The sequence below is a fragment of the Mytilus galloprovincialis genome, chromosome 9 (genome assembly GCF_965363235.1).
Source record: "Mytilus galloprovincialis chromosome 9, xbMytGall1.hap1.1, whole genome shotgun sequence".
Classification (NCBI taxonomy): domain Eukaryota; kingdom Metazoa; phylum Mollusca; class Bivalvia; order Mytilida; family Mytilidae; genus Mytilus; species Mytilus galloprovincialis.
The window spans coordinates 48018310-48042191 of NC_134846.1; the positions used below are offsets into that span (position 1 = coordinate 48018310).

Consider the following 23882-nt stretch of genomic DNA (forward strand, 5'->3'; position numbering starts at 1 on the left):
TACAAGTGTAAAACCATTCAAACGGGAAAATCAACAGTCTTATCTATATAAAAAAAATTTGACCTCTATATATGCAGCACAGACCTGTGAGTAAGTGAAAAGTTCTAAACACCCTTTGAGTTTGTACTTAAAATGTGATTTTTCAATTTATCCAAAATTGGACTGTAAACTGTTCAATCATATTTCATTTTATTTCTTTTATCTTATTGTACATAGTATATGTATGATGACAATGCCATGTTTTTTTTCTGCAGAAAAGAGAGCCAAAGATGCAGAAGTACAGATGCGACAATTGGCACGTGATGCCAGGGAGGAAGTTAGAAACTCATTTAGGCATGTGGCTCGAAATTTGACTGCAGTTTCTGCTTTTGCTTCAGGCAAAGATAAACCTCCTTTACCTCCAAAGTATGTTAGCTTTTTTAGCTCACCTGGCCCGAATGTCCAAGTGAGCTTTTCTCATCACTTGTCGTGGGTCGTCCGTCGTCGTTAACTTTTACAAAAATCTTCTCCTCTGAAACTACTGGGCCAAATTTAACCAAACATGGCCAAATCCTTTATTAGGGTATCTAGTTTAAAAATCATGTCTAGTGACCCGGCCTACCAAACAAGATGGCCACCATGGCTAAAAATAGAACATAGGGATAAAATGCAGTTTTTGGCTTATAACTCAAAAACCAAAGCATTTGGAGCAAATCTGATGGGGGGGTAAAATTGTTTATCAGGTGAAGATCTATCTGTCCTGAAATTTTCAGATGAATCGGACAACCCGTTGTTAGGTTGCTGCCCCTGAATTGGTAATTTTAAGGAAATTTTGCTGTTTTTGGTTATTATCTTGAATATTATTATAGATAGAGATAAACTGTAAACAGCAAAAATGTTCAGCAAAGTAAGATTTACAAATAAGTCAACAGGACCAAAATGGTCAGTTGACCCCTTAAGGAGTTATTGCCCTTTATAGTCCATTTTTAACCATTTTTCGTAAATCTTAGTTATCTTTTACAGAAATCTTCTCCTCTGAAACTACTGGGCCAAATTAATCTAAACTTGGCCACAATCCTCATTGGGGTGTCTAATTTTAAAAATGTGTCAGGTGACCCCGGCAAACAACCAAGATGGCTGCCATGGCTAAACATAGAACATAGGGATAAAATGCAGTTTTTGGCTTATAACTCAAAAACAAAAGCATTTAGAGCAAATCTGACGGGTGTGAAATTGTTTATTAGGTCAAGATCTATCTGCTCTAAAATTTTCAGATGAATTGGACATCTGGTTGTTAGGTTGCTGCCCCCAATTGGTAATTTTTAAAGAAATTTTGTCATTTTTGGTTATTATCTTGAATACTATTATAGATAGAGATAAACTGTAAACAGCAATAATGTTCAGCAAAGTAAGATCTACAAATAAGTCATCAGGACCAAAATGGTCAGTTGACCACTTAAGGGATCGAGTTATTGCCCTTTATAGTCAATTTTTAACAATTTTCATTAATTCGGTTAATTTTTGTAAATTTTTACAAAATAATTTCCTCAGTTACTAATTGGCAAAGTTCATTATAGATCGAGATAATTGTAAATAGCAAGAACGTTCAGTAAAGTAAGAACTTCAAACACATCACCATCACCAAAGCACAATTTTGTCATGAATCCATCTGTGTCCTTTGTTTAATATGCACATAGACCAAGGTGAGAGACACAGGCTCTTAAGAGCCTCTAGTTTAAGTTTGGGCTGCAGATTATTTTTTATTAATGACCATAAACTTATATTTCAGTGATATGTATTCTTAAATTAGAGGAAAAAGTTATAGTACAAATTTACATTTATTTAAGGGCCTAAGACAGTGGTAAAAACATGACAAATGAGAAAAAAAAATCAAGTTTACCATATAAATTTTAGTTCAAAATGTATAATGGTGCACAAATAGAAGTTTTGTTTCCTTTTCCTGTTCTGGTATTTCAAGAAATAATTTGATTAAAATGCTATGGAAATTAATTAATATTTAAGGGAAGCTAACTCCATAATTTGCAATTATTCTAACCAAAAGTTAACTAGAGATTTTACAAACTACCAGACATGCAGAAACAAAATCCCTGCCATTTCTAGTTCAGGTTAAGGGTTACTTACTTGTCAATCCTTAACTTCTATTTAATGATTTTTGCAATGCTGTCAAAAGTATATGCTATGACAAAATTGTTCAAAAGGAAGATTGTATTCAGAAAAAAAATGTTGTATTTATAGTTCAATACCTCTGACAGTATAACTTGCAATTGAAAAAAAATTGCATTTAAATTATCTTTGACAGCATGGTCCATCTCTCCAGTAATCTCATTTTGTTTATCTTTTCAAATCTTAAAGAATTCATTTTGCATATCTAACTGTTCTTAAAAATCATTAACACTGACTTGATTAAATTTTTTCTCTCAACCTATTTGTCATTTGTATTGTCAAATCAAATTACTGTAAATCCAGAAAATATTGTAAGGTTTTTATTATTGCGAATAATGCGACTGAGTTGTAAACGCAATAATTAAAACTTGCATTTTGTCATATTTTAACTGTCAGAACTAAGCATGACTTTTCTCAAAATCGTAAAAATTAAAACCACATTTAAGTTTAAAATGACAAAATCGCAATAATAAATGCATGCAGTAATTTGTGAATTTACAGTATACAACTAAACAGTAATTTTTTTCATCAACATTTCTCCACTTCTACTGAACAAAATGTCTTGTTTGATAAGGAGCTTGACAGAGATCACTTGTAACCTGTTGCCACTTTTCGCCACACTGTCAGACATGTTCTTGAAATTTTCAGATTTAGAACTTAGATTTTTCATCATATTTTTCCCATGTATAACTGAACAAAATGGTTACTCTTTGGCCAGAAGCTCAACAGTGCAAAGCTCTAACTTGTTAGCATTTTTCAAATATTCCACAACCAGTGAACCTTCTTCATGTTTGCTGATACTTGGTTTAAAAGTTGTTCAGCATGACAACAAATGATTCTATGGTGACATTTGATTTTAACAAATTGAACTCAGCTTTCAATTTACTGAACTATGTCTTGATTATTCAGAAAAATCAGTTAAGGGGGCTCCTGGGTATAAATCAATTTTTTTTTCTAATATAGGATTTCGCTATATTTTTTTATAAATGAACTTTATCATATACTTAAAAGAAAAATGAAATAAAAATATGGGGTCACCGTACGCGTTCATTCAAGCTCACAATCTGCCGCCAGAAGAAGCATACATTTTTGTTAATGTTTTTTTTTTCTGTTGAGCTAATAGGAGAAATAGAGGTAATATCGAAATAAAAAAATGACCTAATTACAGAAATCGCTTAAATTTTACAATTATTTAGTTTATGTACAGATTATTTGAAAACAATAATAAAAGATATAGGTCACCGATGAGTTAAAAAAGATATTTCAAATTTAATGTTAAAAAATGGCATTTTTGCACCAAAGGGAGATAATTTGGAGCTTTTTCAATGATATAAACATTTTAAAAGTCATCTGGGGCCAAACCGAATCGTTTTTATACGACCGCAAATTTTGAAAAAATTTTCGTCGTATATTGCTATCACGTTGGCGTCGGCGTCGGCGTCGTCGTCGTCGTCGTCCGGCGTCCGAATACTTTTAGTTTTCGCACTCTAACTTTAGTAAAAGTGAATGGAAATCTATGAAATTTTAACACAAGGTTTATGACCACAAAAGGAAGGTTGGTATTGATTTTGGGAGTTTTGGTCCCAACATTTTAGGAATTAGGGGCCAAAAAGGGCCCAAATAAGCATTTTCTTGGTTTTTCGCACTATAACTTTAGTTTAAGTTAATAGAAATCTATGAAATTTTGACACAAGGTTTATGACCACAAAAGAACGGTTGGGATTGATTTTGGGAGTTTTGGTCTCAACAGTTTAGGAATTAGGGGCCAAAAAAGGGCCCAAATAAGCATTATTCTTGGTTTTCGCACAATAACATTAGTTTAAGTAAATAGAAATCAATGAAATTTAAACACAATGTTAATGACTACAAAAGGAAGGTTGGTATTGATTTTGGGAGTTTAGGTCCCAACAGTTTAGGAATTAGGGGCCAAAAAGGGACCCAAATAAGCATTTTTCTTGGTTTTCGCACCATAACGTTAGTATAAGTAAATAGAAATCTATGAAATTTAAACACAAGGTTTATGACCATAAAAGAAAGGTTGGGTTTGATTTTGGGAGTTTTGGTCCCAACATAATAAGGGGCCCAAAGGGTCCAAAATTAAACTTTTGTTTGATTTCATCAAAATTGAATAATTGGGGTTCTTTGATATGCTGAATCTAACTGTCATGACTGTGTATGTAGATTCTTAACTTTTGGTCCCGTTTTCAAATTGGTCTACATTAAGGTCCAAAGGGTCCAAAATTAAACTTAGTTTGATTTTGACAAAAAATGAATCAGTTAGGTTCTTTGATATGCTGAATCTAAAAATGTACTTAGATTCTTGATTATTGGCCCAGTTTTCAAGTTTGTCCAAATGGGGGTCCAAAATTAAACTTTGTTTGATTTCATCAAAAATTGAATAAATGGGGTTCTTTGATATACCAAATCTAACTGTGTATGTAGATTCTTCATTTTTGGTCCTGTTTTCAAATTGGTCTACACTAAAGTCCAAAGGGTCCAAAATTAAACTTAGTCTGATTTTAACAAAAATTGAAATCTTGGGGTTCTTTGATATGCTGAATCCAAAAATGTACTTAGATTTTTTATTATGGGCCCAGTTTTCAAGTTGGTCCAAATCAGGATCTAAAATTATTATATTAAGTATTGTGCAATAGCAAGTCTTTTCAATTGCACAGTATTGCGCAATGGCAAGAAATATCTAATTGCACAATATTGTGAAATAGCAAATTTTTTTTTAATTAGAGTTATCTTTCTTTGTCCAGAATAGTAAGCAAGAAATATCTAATTGCAAAATATTGTGCAATAGCAAGATTTTTTTTTAATTGGAGTTATCTTTCTTTGTCCAGAATCAACTTAAATCTTTGTTATATACAATATACAATGTATATTCACTTTTTACTACCAACTGATAAATTAAAATAATCTTTACCATTCAGTGATAACAAGCAGTTTTTTTTACATCTTAATATTTTATGATGTATTTAAATGAGTAGTTATTGTTGCAAACTCCATTAGAAATTTTAATTGAGATTAGTTTTGGAATAAGGGAAAGGGGGATGTGATTAAAAAAATTGGGTTCAATTTTTCTCATTTGAAATTTCATAAATAAAAAAGAAAATTTCTTCAAACATTTTTTTGAGAGGATTAATATTCAACAGCATAGTGAATTGCTCTAAGAGAAACAAAAATTTTAAGTTCATTAGAACACATTCATTCTGTGTCAGAAACCTATGCTGTGTCAACTATTTAATCACAATCCAAATTTAGAGCTGAATCCAGCTTGAATGTTGTGTCCATACTTGCCCTAACCGTTCAGGGTTCAACCTCTGCGGTCGTATAAAGCTACGCCCTGCGGAGCATCTGGTTTTAGGTTGATTTTTGTACCATATCATAAAGTAATAACTAATAGTGTAATAAATAAAATTTTTAATGAAAAAATAAAGTTTTAATTTTTTGCTGAAATTTTTGTACCCACGAGCCACCTTAAGTTTCTGGTAACCTAAATTAAAGCATTTGAAATATGGACCCATTGTTTAAAAACAATTAATCAAACTGTGGTTGCCCATGATATCAGTACATGATAAGCTAAATTAAAAGGTCAAAATATTCATCTGCGCTACAGATGATTCTTACATTTGTACGATGTAGAAATCTGGAATGTGGAATATCAAAGTTACCCACAGATTATCTGATTTACCCAATCTCAACAAGTTAAATAACTTAATTTTAAAGTCCTTTTTTTCCACATACAGCCCGCCTTTTTTTATAATGACAATTTTTTTTTGACGACCTGGACTACCCACATGACCCATTCTTATTAGCTGTTGTAAATTTATAGAGTAAATATGAATGTAAAAATGAGTAAAGTTGTCAATATTTGACACTGAAGAAGTTTTTTCTAAGACTCTGTACATAGGCTATTGTTAAAAAGATAATTAACAGCAAATTACTAATAAAAAGCTGAAATTGCAATTTCTTTTTTTACTTTTAACTCTGTTTTGTTTGGAAGCATGGCTGAATTTGCATGACATATTTTGCCAGAATAATTTTTTTATACCACTTTATAAAATTTATCATCCTTTTTGTTTGTATGTAACTAGTTTAATAGTATTTTAGTGTGGTGGTTGTGGTGTGAATTACACATTAGTTTTTTATTAGTTTGCAGAAGGAATTTAAAAAAAGTGCAGTTTGTTTTCCTGAAAAGATTTAATGTATCGATATAAATAGATGATTATTTTGGAAAATAAATAAAATTGAGAACAAAATGACAAAAGATAAATCGTTACTTTATTTTTTGTGAATTTTATAAGTTCAATGTTAATTGAAATATAATTTTTATAGGACCGCAAAATTTGAAAAATTTTTCGTCGTATATTGCTATCACGTTGGCGTCGTCGTCTGCGTCGTCGTCGTCCTCGTCGTCGTCATCCGAATACTTTTAGTTTTCGCACTCTAACTTTAGTAAAAGTGAATGGAAATCTATGAAATTTTAACACAAGGTTTATGACCACAAAAGGAAGGTTGGTATTGATTTTGGGAGTTTTGGTCCCAACATTTTAGGAATTAGGGGCCAAAAAGGGCCCAAATAAGCATTTTCTTGGTTTTCGCACTATAACTTTAGTTTAAGTTAATAGAAATCTATGAAATTTTGACACAAGGTTTATGACCACAAAAGAACGGTTGGGATTGATTTAGGGAGTTTTGGTTTCAACAGTTTAGGAATTAGGGGCCAAAAAAGGGCCCAAATAAGCATTATTCTTGGTTTTCGCACAATAACTTTAGTTTAAGTAAATAGAAATCTATGAAATTTAAACACAAGGTTTATGACCATAAAAGGAAGGTTGGTATTGATTTTGGGAGTTTTGGTCCCAACAGAATAGGGGGCCCAAAGGGTCCAAAATTAAACTTTGTTTGATTTCATCAAAATTGAATAATTGGGGTTCTTTGATATGCCGAATCTAACTGTCATGACTGTGTATGTAGATTCTTAACTTTTGGTCCCGTTTTCAAATTGGTCTACATTAAGGTCCAAAGGGTCCAAAATTAAACTTAGTTTGATTTTGACAAAAAACGAATCAGTTAGGTTCTTTGATATGCTGAATCTAAAAATGTACTTAGATTCTTGATTATTGGCCCAGTTTTCAAGTTGGTCCAAATCGGGGTCCAAAATTAAACTTTGTTTTATTTCATCAAAAATTGAATAAATGGGGTTCTTTGATATACCAAATCTAACTGTGTATGTAGATTCTTCATTTTTGGTCCTGTTTTCAAATTGGTCTACACTAAAGTCCAAAGGGTCCAAAATTAAACTTAGTCTGATTTTAACAAAAATTGAAATCTTGGGGTTCTTTGATATGCTGAATCCAAAAATGTACTTAGATTTTTTATTATGGGCCCAGTTTTCAAGTTGGTCCAAATCAGGATCTAAAATTATTATATTAAGTATTGTGCAATAGCAAGTCTTTTCAATTGCACAGTATTGCGCAATGGCAAGAAATATCTAATTGCACAATATTGTGAAATAGCAAATTTTTTTTTAATTAGAGTTATCTTTCTTTGTCCAGAATAGTAAGCAAGAAATATCTAATTGCAAAATATTGTGCAATAGCAAGAATTTTTTTTAATTGGAGTTATCTTTCTTTGTCCAGAATCAACTTAAATCTTTGTTATATACAATATACAATGTATATTCACTTTTTACTACCAACTGATAAATTAAAATAATCTTTACCATTCAGTGATAACAAGCAGTTTTTTTACATCTTAATATTTTATGATGTATTTAAATGAGTAGTTATTGTTGCAAACTCCATTAGAAATTTTAATTGAGATTAGTTTTGGAATAAGGGAAAGGGGGATGTGATTAAAAAAATTGGGTTCAATTTTTCTCATTTGAAATTTCATAAATAAAAAAGAAAATTTCTTCAAACATTTTTTTGAGAGGATTAATATTCAACAGCATAGTGAATTGCTCTAAGAGAAAACAAAAATTTTAAGTTCATTAGAACACATTCATTCTGTGTCAGAAACCTATGCTGTGTCAACTATTTAATCACAATCCAAATTTAGAGCTGAATCCAGCTTGAATGTTGTGTCCATACTTGCCCCAACCGTTCAGGGTTCAACCTCTGTGGTCGTATAAAGCTACGCCCTGCGGAGCATCTGGTTTTTATTGTAATAATATTATTTTGAAACTATTCTTGAGTTATTAGTTAATAGGGTAAACATAAATGCTAAGTATATATATTTTTTATTTATTAGAGAAGACAATGGGTAAGTCTAGTGTGTACACAGGTTATGGTAGACATTTTACTTCCTTCTTGAAATTCAGATTAATACATTTTTTTCATATGAAAAACTTTACATAATTCTATAAAAACTTTTGCTTTCTTAACAAACTTTATACAGACATAAAATTTCAATTTTTAACAGTTGGTTCAAAATTACAAAAATAAATATTTAGTTTTGAAAAATTTATAAACAATTTACAGTTTCTTTAAGAGGTTTCTGTATTTTCTAGATATTGTAGTGGTTAACTTTTGGTTGTTTTATTAATACATATGAGCCCCTATACTATGTCTGGTTTATGTCTGTCCTTCCTTCCACCCATGTGTCTGTCCACATATCCATCCTATATAAATTCTACTTCAAACTGTTCTTAGGGATTATTAACCTGATCTTCCTGAAAATTTGTATCAACCTCATGCAAGCATGCTTTATTTGGAAATGCATTTTCAGACTCTGGGCTCATTCACTTCTTTACCGAATTGTCTATATTCTTCCACTTAGTTCAAATGGGCATGTTTGAAAATTATGAGAATATCATATTGGCCCTATTCCAAAGGCTAACTAGGATGTTGTTTTAAAAAAAAAATTAACATAATTTGCCATTTATAATCTGCCTAGAACCTCATAAATTCAGTCATCTAAATCTTCTGAAAGTTTGGCAAATTGCATTTAAATATCATGAGTTTGGATTATTTACTAGTTTCACATTATTGAATTTGATAGTAAATGCTTATTTCACTAAATCTTGCATTTCACTGTTTTGACATCTTATGGAAAATGTACATTACATAAGTGGGGGGTATATATCATTTAGCTAGGCAAATTTTAACAGTTGTGAAAGTAGTGCCTAAAAGTCACTTTTACAATGTTTCTCTTAACGCTTTGTTTTATATACATGTATATAGTATTATAGTCTCGAAGTTACTCTATATCCTCTTCTAGTTTTCCGACATAAATAGAAGGTGAAAAGGGAGGGTTGGGTTTCCTGAACTGAATACTTGACAGTTATTATATCAGTATAAAATGATGTTAAATTTAATGGTCTTTAAAGAATAATAAGTTTTATGAAGAATTTTTAATTAGGTCTAAGTTAACATGTTACCTTTCTGAATTGATGAGCAAAGTCCTTATCTAAAAAAAGTATAAATTAACACAAACTGACTTGCCTAGTTTTTTCCTGAATTATTGTAGATAAAAAGAGTGTTCTTATTATACATAAAAAAAGTTATTATTGCAAGAGTTTTTTTAGTGGTAATAATGATTTGTTGAATTAAGGAAAGATTGTAATATTTTTCTTTATACTGCAACTAGTATACAGTTATTTAATATGTAACTATGAAATAGATCAAAATATATTTCCCGAGGTATGAAGATCAGCTCATTGTTCTATTACCCGAGGCCAATGGCTGAGGACAATAGAACAATGAGCTGATCTTCATACCGAGGGAGATATATTTTGATCTATTGCACTGCTACACATTCAATAACTGTTTTATTACCTAATACATACTGAGTCTGTTCTAACAAATTCTTAGAAATAAAACACATGAAAGTAACAACTGTATTAATTATAATGTGTAAGGAGCATACATGTACAACCAATACTTTAGAAATTCAATAAAACGGACATGAAACAATAAACCCCAAAATGTTTAAAAGACCCAATTTGATTGGACAACATGAATACCTTTCAACTAATCAGTTTTCAGAATAAGAGGTCATAACAGGTCAGTGCAATAGACTGCACACAGGTGCAATAGAACCATAATTTCCAGTGCAATAGACCATGGAACAAAAAATGGCAGAAAAATAGCAAATAATATTGAAATATTAATAAAACAGTAAAATACTCTTTATTAGGTAAAAGTAACATAGCTATTTTTTGTATAATGTCAATTTCATCATGGCCACTTTAGTTTGACATTTGTGTTACAATTTAAAAAGCTATCAATCATGTCAATGTATTAATTTAAGTTTCAGTATAAAAACAATATTAGGTCAATGTTATAAAAATATAAACTTTTTTGTACTCAGCGCAAAACTGAGGAAGGGCTCGGTAGAACCTCGTCCATCCCCAGTTTCTCAGCTTCATACAAAAAAGTTTATATTTTGATGACACTGACCTAAGATTGTATATGTCTATGAAGAAATGACATAAAAAAATTGGGTGCACACCGAATAACCCGTGTAGCATGTTAATTTAAAGTGATAAGACAAACCACTGTCAGCCAATCAGAAGAAGTGTTACATCCAAAATTAAATTATTGCAACAGACACGACAGAAAAACTTGAAATAATTTTGATGACACTTTGCTTAAATTTCCACAGGAATTGTGGAATTTACCAATGAGACTTGAGGAAGAGGCAATAAATAAATAAAGAAAATTTCAATATGATTATAAATTCCAAATTACAATGTCATTTTTTTTACTGTATGAATTGAAAGTTTATCATTGTACTTTATATTCATAATGGTAACAGTGTTTTATTGGCATTACTGATAACTGTTGATACAGGTGATATCTTTGACAAAGGATCTAATCTTGTACTAGTTCCAAAAAATGGGAACATCTGCACATATTGATTGCTTAGTATATATCAAATACCTTTTCCAGCACTTTTGCACTCTGATTAAGAATTTATAACAAATGTTTATATCAGCAATGTCTTGGAAAGATAAGATATATGCATCACTGGGGAACATTGGAAAGCAGTTTTTGTTTTAACTTTAATTTATTAATCAATTAATCAAAATTTGTTTTAAGACAAAGCCTAACCCAATTTTGTACTGAGTACCTGACAACAATATGTTTCTGCTACAAAGTTGTACTACATGTATGTAATGTAACATTGGTTTTTTAAAAGATTCCGGATAATTCCTAATAATATACCAGGATAAAGAACAAAGCAAAAACATAATTATAGAATACATGATTTTGAAATAAGTACATTTTAAACAATGACTGTTGGAGAGGTAAGTTCAATGGCTAAATTTCGCCCTCTATTAAATACCCTTGGCAGGAGATTTATGATTTCCATGTAGAAATCTTATTTGGAAAACAAAAAAACCCAAGTTTTTATTTTGTATTTTTGATACGTATTGCTTTTGTATGTATTTTTTAAGTTTTTATGTTTCTCATTTGATTAAAACATTTGTAAGGATGTCATTGAAATATACTGCATATAGTATAGATAGTGTGGTTGAACATGTCTAAATATAAATTGCCAGATAAAGCATTTTAAGATAAATCAAAAACCAATAAGATGTTACCTCATTCCATTGTAAATGTAGTTGTGAAATTATTGTAAATGGATGAACGCTATTTTTCTTACAGAAATTCAGAGAAAATTAAAGCACATAAAAGAAAGAGTAGACCACCAAGACCTCAAAACAGAGATGCAATAATTGCTTGGTTTCATGATGAAGAAAGAGAACGGAGTGCTGGTCTAGATCCCCAAACTAATAAACCTGCAGAATGGTTTCATGGTAAAAAAAAAATTAACTGAATACATATGAAGGATTGGAATAAGTGTACTGTGTAATTTTTACTTTGGTTGGTACCAATTTTTTCGATATTTGGAGAAAGTGTTTCATTGATATTTGATTTTGTGGTTTTTATACACACATTTAGTACTGAAAGAAAAGTTTATACATTTTTATACGACCGCAAAATTTGAAAAATTTTTCGTCGTATATTGCTATCACGTTGGCGTCGTCGTCTGCGTCGTCGTCGTCTTCGTCGTCCGAATACTTTTAGTTTTCGCACTCTAACTTTAGTAAAAGTGAATAGAAATCTATGAAATTTTAACACAAGGTTTATGACCACAAAAGGAAGGTTGGGATTGATTTTGGGAGTTTTAGTCCCAACATTTTAGGAATAAGGGGCCAAAAAGGGCCCAAATAAGCATTTTCTTGGTTTTCGCACTATAACTTTAGTTTAAGTAAATAGAAATCTATGAAATTTTGACATAAGGTTTATGACCACAAAAGAAAGGTTGGGATTGATTTTGGGAGTTTTGGTTCCAACAGTTTAGGAATTAGGGGCCAAAAAAGGGCCCAAATAAGCATTATTCTTGGTTTTCGCACAATAACTTTAGTTTAAGTAAATAGAAATCAATGAAATTTAAACACAATGTTTATGACCACAAAAGGAAGGTTGGTATTGATTTTGGGAGTTTAGGTCCCAACAGTTTAGGAATTAGGGGCCAAAAAGGGACCCAAATAAGCATTTTTTTTTGGTTTTCGCACCATAACTTTAGTATAAGTAAATAGAAATCTATGAAATTTAAACACAAGGTTTATGACCATAAAAGGAAGGTTGGTATTGATTTTGGGAGTTTTGGTCCCAACAGTTTAGGAATAAAGGGCCCAAAGGGTCCAGATTTAAACTTTGTTTGATTTTATCAAAAATTGAATAATTGGGGTTCTTTGATATGCCGAATCTAACTGTGTATGTAGATTCTTAATTTTTGGTCCCGTTTTCAAATTGGTCTACATTAAGGTCCAAAGGGTCCAAAATTAAACTTAGTTTGATTTTAACAAAAATTGAATCCTTGGGGTTCTTTGATATGCTGAATCTAAAAATGTACTTACATTTTTTATTATTGGCCCAGTTTTCAAGTTGGTCCAAATCGGGGTCCAAAATTAAACTTTGTTTGATTTCATCAAAAATTGAATAATTGGGGGTTCTTTGATATGCCAAATCTAACTGTGTATGTAGATTCTTAATTTTTGGTCCCGTTTTAAAATTGGTTTACATTAACGTCCAAAGGGTCCAAAATTAAACTAAGTTTGATTTTAACAAAAATTTAATTATTGGGCCTCTGTGATATGCTGAATCTAAACATGTACTTAGATTTTTGATTATGGGCCCAGTTTTCAAGTTGGTCCAAATCAGGATCCAAAATTATTATATTAAGTATTGTGCAATAGCAAGAAATTTTCAATTGCACAGTATTCAGCAATAGCAAGAAATCTTCAATTGCACAGTATTGTGCAATAGCAAGAAATCTTCAATTGCACAGTATTGTGCAATAGCAAATATTTTCAATTGCACAGTATTCCACAATAGCAAGAAATATCTAATTGCACAATATTGTGCAATAGCAAGAAATTCCAATTGGATTTCAATTGGAGTTATCTTTCTTTGTCCAGAATAGTAGTTGAATCAACTTAAATCATTGTTTTATACAATATACAATGTATATTCACTTTTACTACCAACTGATAGATTAAAACAATCTTTACCATTCAGTGATAACAAGCACTTTTTTTACATTTTAATATTTTATGATGTATTTAAATGAGTAGTTATTGTTGCAAACTTCATTAGAAATTTGAATTGAGATCAGTTTTGAAATAAGGGAAAGGGGGATGTGAAAAAAAAATTGGAGGGTCAATTTTTTTCATTTCAGATTTCATAAATAAAAAGAAAATTTCTTCAAACATTTTTTTGAGAGGATTAATATTCAACAGCATAGTGAATTGCTCAAAGGCAAACATTTTTTTTTAAGTTCATTAGACCACATTCATTCTGTGTCAGAAACCTATGCTGTGTCAACTATTTAATCACAATCCAAATTTAGAGCTGAATCCAGCTTGAATGTTGTGTCCATACTTGCCCCAACCGTTCAGGGTTCAACCTCTGCGGTCGTATAAAGCTGCGCCCTGCGGAGCATCTGGTTGTACATGTTGCGACAAACTGAAATATTTTTCAATCTCAAAATCTTTATATTTTTAGGTATTATTCCTAGAATGGATGCTGAGACTATGCTAATCAATGAACCCACCGGTAGTTACTTAGTCCGAGTTAGTGAGAGAGTTTGGGGTTATACAATATCATACAGAGCATCAGATAGATGTAAACACTTCCTTGTTGATACAACAGAGAACGGATACCAGTTCTTTGGAACAAATCAAATCAAACATGAAACTTTAGCAGATCTTATCTTATATCATGTGGTAAGTTAATACAAAAAAATATAATGAACATGGAATATTTTTTTTCATGACACCGAATTGTTTAATTTGAAATAAGGGTGAGGGCTAAAATTGCACAGATTTTTCTAACCGACACTGTCGCATAATCCAGCCATCAAAATCTCACTGAAAGTCAAAGAAGGCTTTAATTCAATAAATCAGTTTCATCAAACAAGAGTTGTCAAAAGGTGTTCATAGACAGTAACAATCTTTAGATAGAGAAATCACACACTCTCCAACATTTTTTAGTATAAACTTTGTGAAAGTTTCTAGAGGGCAAAGGTATAAAGTTAATGTACAAAATGTATGAAGTATTTGTCACATATTGAGAAATTTATTTTCTTTCCCACTAGTATTTGAAAAAGATCGCTTTAAAAAATACATAAGTAGTTTCGCAATACATCATTGGATTAATATGTATGACAATTTGATGAAAAAGAAGATAGAATTAACAATTCTAAAACATCATGTATTGAAATAAAGTGGTGTTAATGAACTATTTATGTTGACCGCTAAATGTCTTAGGTTTGTGTGCCATTTTATTGTCTCATTCATCTTAATTTTGATTTGCTTTTGTATTTGTATTTCTTTTAATCATAATTTAATTTTGGATGTAACGCGCCTTCCGATTGGCTGACGTTATTTTGTTATGAGCTCATAGACATAATTAAGTCATGTGACCGTGACGTCATCAACGTTTTTCCATGGTTTTCTACGGTTTAAAATGGAATTTAGAATTAAATTATAAGAAATGACTGTAATATTTTTTCCGTCTATTCGAAACAACATAAAAAATGTGGTGCACACTGTAAAATAACCTGCTACGCGCGTTATTCAGTGTGCACCAAATTGTATATGTTATTTCTTCATAGACAGAAAAAATATTACAGTCATTCCTTAAATAACTGACTACAAATATTTTGTATTTTCAGGATCACCATATAACAGTAGCAGGTAAAGAGATGCTAATAAAACCAATAGGACAGATTAAACCAACACACCCCGATTATTATGATCTATTTAAAAACAGAAGATCCGAGTCAACGTCATTGTAACACAGCATTATATTTTGTTAATACCTTTCAAATCAAACAACTCATTACATGATTTTTTATTTTTTTTGAAAAAGCATAATATAACATGCAAGAGCTAAATAAGCTAAATTATAAAGAGCTAAATTATAAAGAGCTAAATTATAAAGAGCTAAATTATAAAGAGCTAAATAACAGATGTTTAGTATAGTAGTATTTTACATTGAATAAATTGAACAAAGAAAGAAGATTAATTTGATAGGAAATCAGTAAATCTGTATTCATGTTAGCAGAATGATAATTTCATGCAAGCTATATAATATAGAAAGGATTTTTTTTTTTTAATTTTCTTTACTTTGTATTGTTTGAAAATTGATTATAGCTTTAACTTTACCATTATATAGTGTTTTTCATATATGGTTGATACTGGTAAATTTTATATCAAATTTCACATTGAAATCATCATATATTAAATTATCATCAGTGTACATACTTAATACACTAATTATGAAGTATGCAATTGATATTTTATGACATAAAACAAGGTCCGGGACATCAGGGTATATTAAGTATATATAAATAGCTATACAAGTTTTTGAGTTGTATGATTTGAAGGGTTTGTTTTAGGTTCGGTTAGTGCTATTATTTGCTTTATTATCAGTTACGGTTGTAAACTTTTTGTTACAGAATATGCATTCCCATATTGGGGAAATCTTTTAGTTCATTATGTGATACATGTAAATATATGCAACAGCGATTTCATATTTGTATATCTATGCAAAATTCTGATTCCTGTGCATTTCATAAATAGTTGATTATTCTTTTTAAAAAAAGCCATAGCTGTTACCTGAGGTAAACCTATCCATGTTGAAGACCATTTTTTGACCTATAATTGTCTACTTTTACAAACTGTGACTTTGATGGAGAGTTGTCTCATTGACACTCATAGCACACCTTCTTATATCTACTTCTTATACAATAGGATATTACTTCTTAAAAGATATTAATGGAAAGTTTTGATTTCAAACATTGCTTTCATTTTTTGTATGCTTTTTGGGTAGAGTTATTTTTTCTTTTTCTTTACATGGAAAAGACAAAAAAGGACTAGCTTATTAAAGTTATATGAATCATTCAGAATTGAAGGTGTACTTCACATTTCAAACTGTAGGTCATTTTAAAAATTGTGTAAATATCAGAAAAATGACGATAATGCATTTTTTATACGACCCCAAAAATTGAAAATTTTTTGGTTGTATATTGGTATGATGTTGGCGTCGTCGTCTGCGTCGTCATTGTCGTCGTCGTCCGAATACTTTAAGTTTTCGCACTCTAACTTTAGTAAAAGTGAATAGAAATCTATGAAATTTTAACACAAGGTTTATGACCACAAAAGGAAGGTTGGGATTGATTTTGGGAGTTTAAGTCCTAATATTTTAGGAATTAGGGGCCAAAAAGGGCCCAAATAAGCATTTTCTTGGTTTTCGCACTATAACTTTAGTTTAAGTAAATAGAAATCTATGAAATTTTAACACAAGGTTTATGACCACAAAAAGAAGGTTGGGATTGATTTTGGGATGTTTAGTTCCAACTGTTTAGGAATTAGGGGCCAAAAAAGGGCCCAAATAAGCATTATTCTTGGTTTTCGCACCATAACTTTAGTATAAGTAAATAGAAATCTATGAAATTTAAACACAAGGTTTATGACCATAAAAGGAAGGTTGGGTTTGATTTTGGGAGTTTTGGTCCCAACAGTTTAGGAATAAGGGGCCCAAAGGGTCCAAAATTGAACTTTGTTTGATTTCATCAAAAATTGAATAATTGGGGTTCTTTGATATGCCAAATCTAACTGTGTATGTAGATTCTTAATTTTTGGTCCCGTTTTCAAATTGGTCTACATTAAAGTCCAAAGGGTCCAAAATTAAACTAAGTTTGATTTTAACAAAAAATGAATTCTTGGGCTTTTTTGATATGCTGAATTTAAACATGTACTTAGATTTTTGATTATGGACCCAGTTTTCAAGTTGGTTCAAATCAGGATCCAAAATTATTATATTAAGTATTGTGCAATAGCAAGAAATTTTCAATTGCACAGTATTCAGCAATAGCAAGAAATCTTCAATTGCACAGTATTGTGCAATAGTAAGAAATTTTCAATTGCACAGTATTGCGCAATAGCAAGAAATCTTCAATTGCACAGTATTGTGCAATAGCAAATATTTTCAATTACACAGTATTGCGCAATAGCAAGAAATATCTAATTGCACAATATTGTGCAATAGCAAGAAATTTTCAATTGGAGTTATCTTTCTTTGTTCAGAATAGTAGTTGAATCAACTTAAATCATTGTTTTATACAATATACAATGTATATTCACTTTTACTACCAACCAATCTTTACCATTCAGTGATAACAAGCACTTTATTTTACATTTTAATATTTTATGATGTATTTTAGAGTAGTTATTGTTGCAAACTCCATTAAAAATTTGAATTGATATCAGTTTTGGAAAAAGGGAAAAGGAGATGTGAAAAAAAAGGGGGGGGGGGGGTTAAATTTTTCTCATTTCAGATTACATAAATAAAAAGAAAATTTCTTCAAACATTTCTTTGAGAGGATTAATATTCAACAGCATAGTGAATTGCTCAAAGGCAAAAAAATTTTTTTAGTTCATTAGACCACATTCATTCTGTGTCAGAAACCTATGCTGTGTCAACTATTTAATTTTAGATTTAAATAAGTTTGAAGAAGAAATCTTTAATTGATTTGTAAAATCTTGACATTTGTTTTGTGTAAAAAACCCATATAATGTCAAAAATTTGATCCCAATCCAAATTCAGAGCTGTATCACGCTTGAATGTTTTGTCCATACTTGCCCCAATTGTTCAGGGTTCGACCTCTGCGGTCGTATAAAGCTACTACTTAAGGTGGTACCTAACATTTAACTAAAATTAATTTGGCTCGTTTAATTTTCTTAAAATTTTGATAAAGTATTTACTTTGACCCTTTTACAAAAATATGAAAATTTCAAAAAATTTGAACCAACCATTTTTTCAGAAATATTACACTGGTTATATAGTAGTTTGACAAACACTTATTTTGATAATTGAAAAGCTTAAATATTCCCGTAACAACACAACGTAATTTAAACGTTTAGATGATTTTACAGAGTTATCTCCCTGTAGTGTTAGGTATCACCTTAATTCTTGCTTAACATTAGTTTGTGGTAATGTTGGTAACCTCCAATCATAGAATTCAATAAGGGAAATTGATACTTTTTACATATCATTATATTTTTGTGCAATGGAAGCAAGTTTTGAGGTAATCACTTGTAATTTTTTCAAAACCTTTATTTCTTATATTCATATAAACAGATGAAAAAGCAGTAAACAACCTTAGAATTTTATCAAGTGTTTTGTTAAACTTTGACTGCTGAGACTATACTAAACGATGATCCAGATCAAAGATACCACTTTTATTGGGTTTTTTCATTATTTTGACATAAAATCATCAATATAAAATTATTTTTTTTAATTTAGCTTGGCATGCCCAAGCAATATTATCTGATAATGCTGTTCAAAAATGCTTCATTTCACTTGTAGAAAATAGATATTTTTATATTCATATTGTTAAAATCATTTTATAAATTTTGTAATGTACTTAATAATTTTATATGATATTTTTTACTGTGCAATACAAAACTGAGTTAGTGATAGTATTATATATTTCTGTCAGGATTTTGTAAAACATTTTATCCACCTATTGCTATGTTTCATCATAGATTGTACATGTTAAACAGGATTGACAGTGATTCACATTTTTATGATATTTGTAAGATTGAATAATAATTTTTTATTGTCACTTTGAAGTTTGATCTTGTTTAAAGAAAATATGTATCTATGATTAAGGTTAATGGTCAGTAAATGTCACAGATTTTGGTAAAAACTTTCCTTACAGCTTTGGCTTGCTGATCTATTGAAAAGTGTAATTTCATGACATAAGAACAATATTTTAGATGATATCGTCATTTTAAACGACTTTGCTCTGTTTCTAACCATTTCAATTAAGATTTGAATTCTGGGATTGTTACTTTGTTCATGCTTATTGCATCATGTTTAAAATTATTTTTTGTAAATTTTTTTTGTAATAGCTGATACAAGAATCTCACAATAAGCATTCATTTTATTGTACAGATTATTATTGTATTTTCATATTTGTAAATACATTATGAATTATTTGTTCAAAATGCATTATGTATTTATCAGAAAAATAAACAATTAATGAATATAGTGTAAGGGCTTTTCTAGTGCTAAAGGATATCAGACAATTTATTTATAATAGTCTTAAAAAAAATACATACTTCTGTATATTTGCTTTAAATAACCACTATTACAAACACACTATTTTCAAATAAGTATTATACTGACTTGCTTTCTAACTAAGAATACTTAGTTCTTATGTTATCTCATAAAGTCAAGTCTAAGATCTATTGAAAAATAATAAAGATTAATAAGGATGTGGAGAATTATTTTGGTATTTTGCACTACATTGAATATAGAATATTCTTTTGTATCCTGAGCACCATTAACTGAATGCTGTTTTCACATGTCCAGGTTACACTATACAATAACAGTAAGGCCAATGAAATGTCTGAAGTTCAGTGATAAGCTGATTGTGATAAATATAAATACTAGTCTGCAGCTCTTCTTATAAAATAAAAAAACATACAAGAAAAAATACACTTTCCAGGACATAAGTATTATGTTTAATTTAGTAATTAAAAAAAGAAAAGACACAAAATTTAAATGAGATCTATTGGCTGTAAATAACATTTAAAAACAGTCTGATTTGAATGGAACTCTTTGACCATTTTGTAAAAATGTGAAATCTAGTCGGTGCAACTGCAAAACATTTAGGAAGTAAAAACTTTGATGAGATTTTCACTGAAAGTTTTTTATAATGAAGAATTCATACTGCCACTTTTTCAGCATTAATGATACAAGCATTGCACTAATTTCTGAAATTGAGGTATTCTTTTATTGTATGTTTTTTTAAAAGAGTAATAGGCTCTTGTCTCCAGAATGTATTTATTGTATTGCTGTGTGAGGAACAGAATAATTTGTCAGTCACAAGTTGTATTCTGTAGAATTGAGAATAAAATAATCCAAGCTTTTATATTTTTGGTAATTTTTGCAGGTTTTTCAGAATATTGAATGAAAAAATGCTACCTTCCTCTTTTTATTGCTATAAAAGTAAAACATGACAACTATTTCTGACCAGTACATGGTTATAGGTAAAAGAATGTTTTTTAAGCAGCATTTAAGTGACAAAAGACTAGTCTACAAGAGATATATAAATAGGAGTGATAGAAAGATATCTTTAAATGTAAAACTCTTCTTGTTATGTATTATGTAAATATATTTTGTTAATGTATAGAAATAACCCAGAAATAGCATTAAGTTGATAAACATGTCAATTTTAATCTGAAATTGCTAAAAATAATATCACATACAAAAAATAAACATAACAAAATTTCCTTTATTTATTATGTTCTTGCTTGGACTGAGGACTCTGTATAAATCATTGTTTATAACATAAACCATTTAAGCATTATTGCCTGAAGCTTCAGTATACATTCACAATAGACTACTTTCATATTAACATACCTTTCACACTGGTTTAATTTTTCAACAGGTTACCTTTTCTGTAGTAGGACATCCTGCTACTCAGTCAAGTAAGAGCAAAAACAATAATTCTCCCCCAAAACTGCATCAATTATGTTTGATTTTACTTCTGTTAGTTGCTCTTCCTTGACAGAGTACCAGGAGTCATACCATACAGTAGGTAACCTGTAGAAAATTTATATAATCCAGAGTCAAAAGTCAGTAATAAGAATAGTCTTATTAAGATTTATAAGATCTCTTGCTCAAGTTATATTTTGTTGCTTTGTTCATTGGAGCTTAATTTATTCCTAACAGTATTTTCTTGTTTCTGATACTCTTCTGTTTGATCAGAATAATCTATTTTCTTTTTTGTGACTTATATAGAAAATTAAAAATTTCTAAAGAGATCATCAGACCTTTCATGCTGTTTCAGAATGTAAATTCAATTCTTATCTTGATGTTTTGTTAAAAAAAGTAAGAGCTAAATTTCTTCAGGTTTTATCCATAAGCTGCTAATTTTTTACTAAACAAAATAAGAAATGAATTGAATACATAATGTCAAGCTTTAGATTTAACACATCCATCAGTTCAGGAAATATTACAATAAAATGGACACATACATGGTTAATGATATTTTTTGTCAAGCATTTATGCCAGTATTCCAGTGTAAGTTGGTAATGATAGATAATATGTCAATAATACAGCAATTCAAACAGTAGATATGAAACAAATGGAAGTCAAGAGCATCATTTATTATATAAGACTGGAAATATTTTAATTTTGTGAAGACTTCTTTTATGAAGACTTCTTTTATGTGGCGGGGTTAAACATGTTTATGAGATCTCAACCCTCCCCCTATACCTCTAGCCAATGTAGAAAAGTAAACGCATAACAAAAGGCTGAAAGTTAAGCACATGTTTTTTGTTATTTTTTCTAATGTGTTTTGGAAAGATATATATTTGTTAATTTGAATTGTTTCAAGGAATTTTACTTGAAGACTGATTTTGTTGAAAGAAATTCATTGGTTGTATGTGTACAACTCTGCTCACTGTGTTCAAACTAAATATATATCAATATAAAGATATAAATAAACTCATATTTATTTATACATGGTGTTTAATTTCTCTCTGTTCATTGGGTTGTGGATGTATACTTTTCAGCAAAAGATTCTCTTCCAAGTGTTTGTACTCTGTCTTTTTTTTTCTGACTGGTTGTAATTTAATTGTTGCGTTAATGTTAAAAATTTATAAAATATATGTAATAAAATTGAGAATGGAAATTGGGAATGTGTTAAAGAGACAACAACCCGACCATAGAAAAAACAACAGCAGAAGGTCACCAACAGGTCTTCAATGTAGAGAGAAATTCCCGCACCCGGAGGCGTCCTTCAGCTGGCCCCTAAACAAATATATACTAGTTCAGTGATAATGAACGCCATACTAATTTCCAAATTGTACACAAGAAACTAAAATTAAAATAATACAAGACTAACAAAGGCCAGAGGCTCCTGACTTGGGACAGGCGCAAAAATGTGGCGGGGTTAAACATGTTTATGAGATCTCAACCCTCCCCCTATACCTCTAGCCAATGTAGAAAAGTAAACGCATAACAATACGCACATTTTAAATTCATTTCAAGAGAAGTCTGAGTCTGATGTCAGAAGATGTAACCAAAGAAAATAAACAAAATGACAATAATACATAAATAACAACAGACTACTAGCAGTTAACTGACATGCCAGCTCCAGACTTCAATTAAACTGATTGAAAGATTATGATTTCATCATATGAATATCAGGCACACTCCTTCCCGTTAGGGGTTTAGTATCATACCATCATAACATATATGAGATAAACATAACCCGTGTCATGCCAACAACTGGTTTTTATACAACCGCAAAAATTGAAATTTTTTGGTCGTATATTGGTATCACGTTGGCGTCCTCGTCTGCGTCGTTGTTGTCCTCGTCTGAAGACATTTGGTTTTCGCACTATAGCTTTAGTGTAAGTAAATAAAAATCTATGAAATTTAAACACAAGGTTTATGACCACAAAAGGAAGGTTGGGATTGATTTTGGGAGTTTTGGTTCTGACAGTTTAGGAATTTGGGCCCAAAAAAGGGTCTAAATAAGCATTATTCTTGGTTTTCGCACAATAACTTTAGTATAAGTAAATAGAAATCAAAGAAATTTTAACACAAGGTATATGACCACAAAAGGAAGGTTGGGATTGATTTTGGAAATTGAGGCCCCAACAGTTTAGGAATTAGGGACCAAAAAGGGGCCCAAATAAGCATTTTTCTTGGTTTTCGCACCATAACTTTAGTATAAGTAAATAGAAATCTATGAAATTTAAACACAAGGTTTTTGATAATAAAAGGAAGGTTGGGAATTTGAGAGTTTTGGTCCCAACAGTTTAGGAATAAGGGTTCCAAATGGTTCAAAATTAAACTTTGTTTGATTTCATCAAAAATTGAATAATTGGGGTTTTTGATATGCTGAATCTAACTGTGTATGTAGATTCTTAATTTTGGTCCCATTTTCAAATTGGTCTACATTAAGGTCCAAAGGGTCCAAAATTAAACTAAGTTTGATTTTAACAAAAATTGAATTCTTGGGCTTCTTTGATATGCTGAATCTAAACATGTACTTAGATTTTTGATTATGGGCCCAGTTTTCAAGTTGGTCCAAATCAGGATCCAAAATTATTATATTAAGTATTGTGCAATAGGAATAAGGGGCCCAAATGGTTCAAAATTAAA

The 23882-nt window shown here is 30.3% G+C and overlaps 1 protein-coding gene across 6 annotated transcripts in view; it reads left to right on the forward strand.

Annotated features, from left to right (window-relative positions):
* LOC143045168 (SH2 domain-containing protein 4B-like) overlaps positions 1-21500 on the forward strand; it is a 51373-nt gene extending 29873 nt beyond the window's left edge. For 4 of the 6 annotated variants that reach the window (XM_076217478.1, XM_076217482.1, XM_076217480.1 and 1 more), the window contains 5 exons: positions 255-405; positions 8425-8436; positions 11787-11938; positions 14193-14413; positions 15364-21500. In XM_076217478.1, coding sequence (XP_076073593.1) covers positions 255-405; positions 8425-8436; positions 11787-11938; positions 14193-14413; positions 15364-15486 — 659 coding nt within the window. In that variant the 3' untranslated portion in view covers positions 15487-21500. The remainder of the gene's footprint in view (positions 1-254; positions 406-8424; positions 8437-11786; positions 11939-14192; positions 14414-15363) is intronic. The other 2 variants (XM_076217481.1, XM_076217484.1) reach the window with 2 other exon arrangements.
* The last annotated feature ends 2382 nt before the right edge of the window (positions 21501-23882 follow it).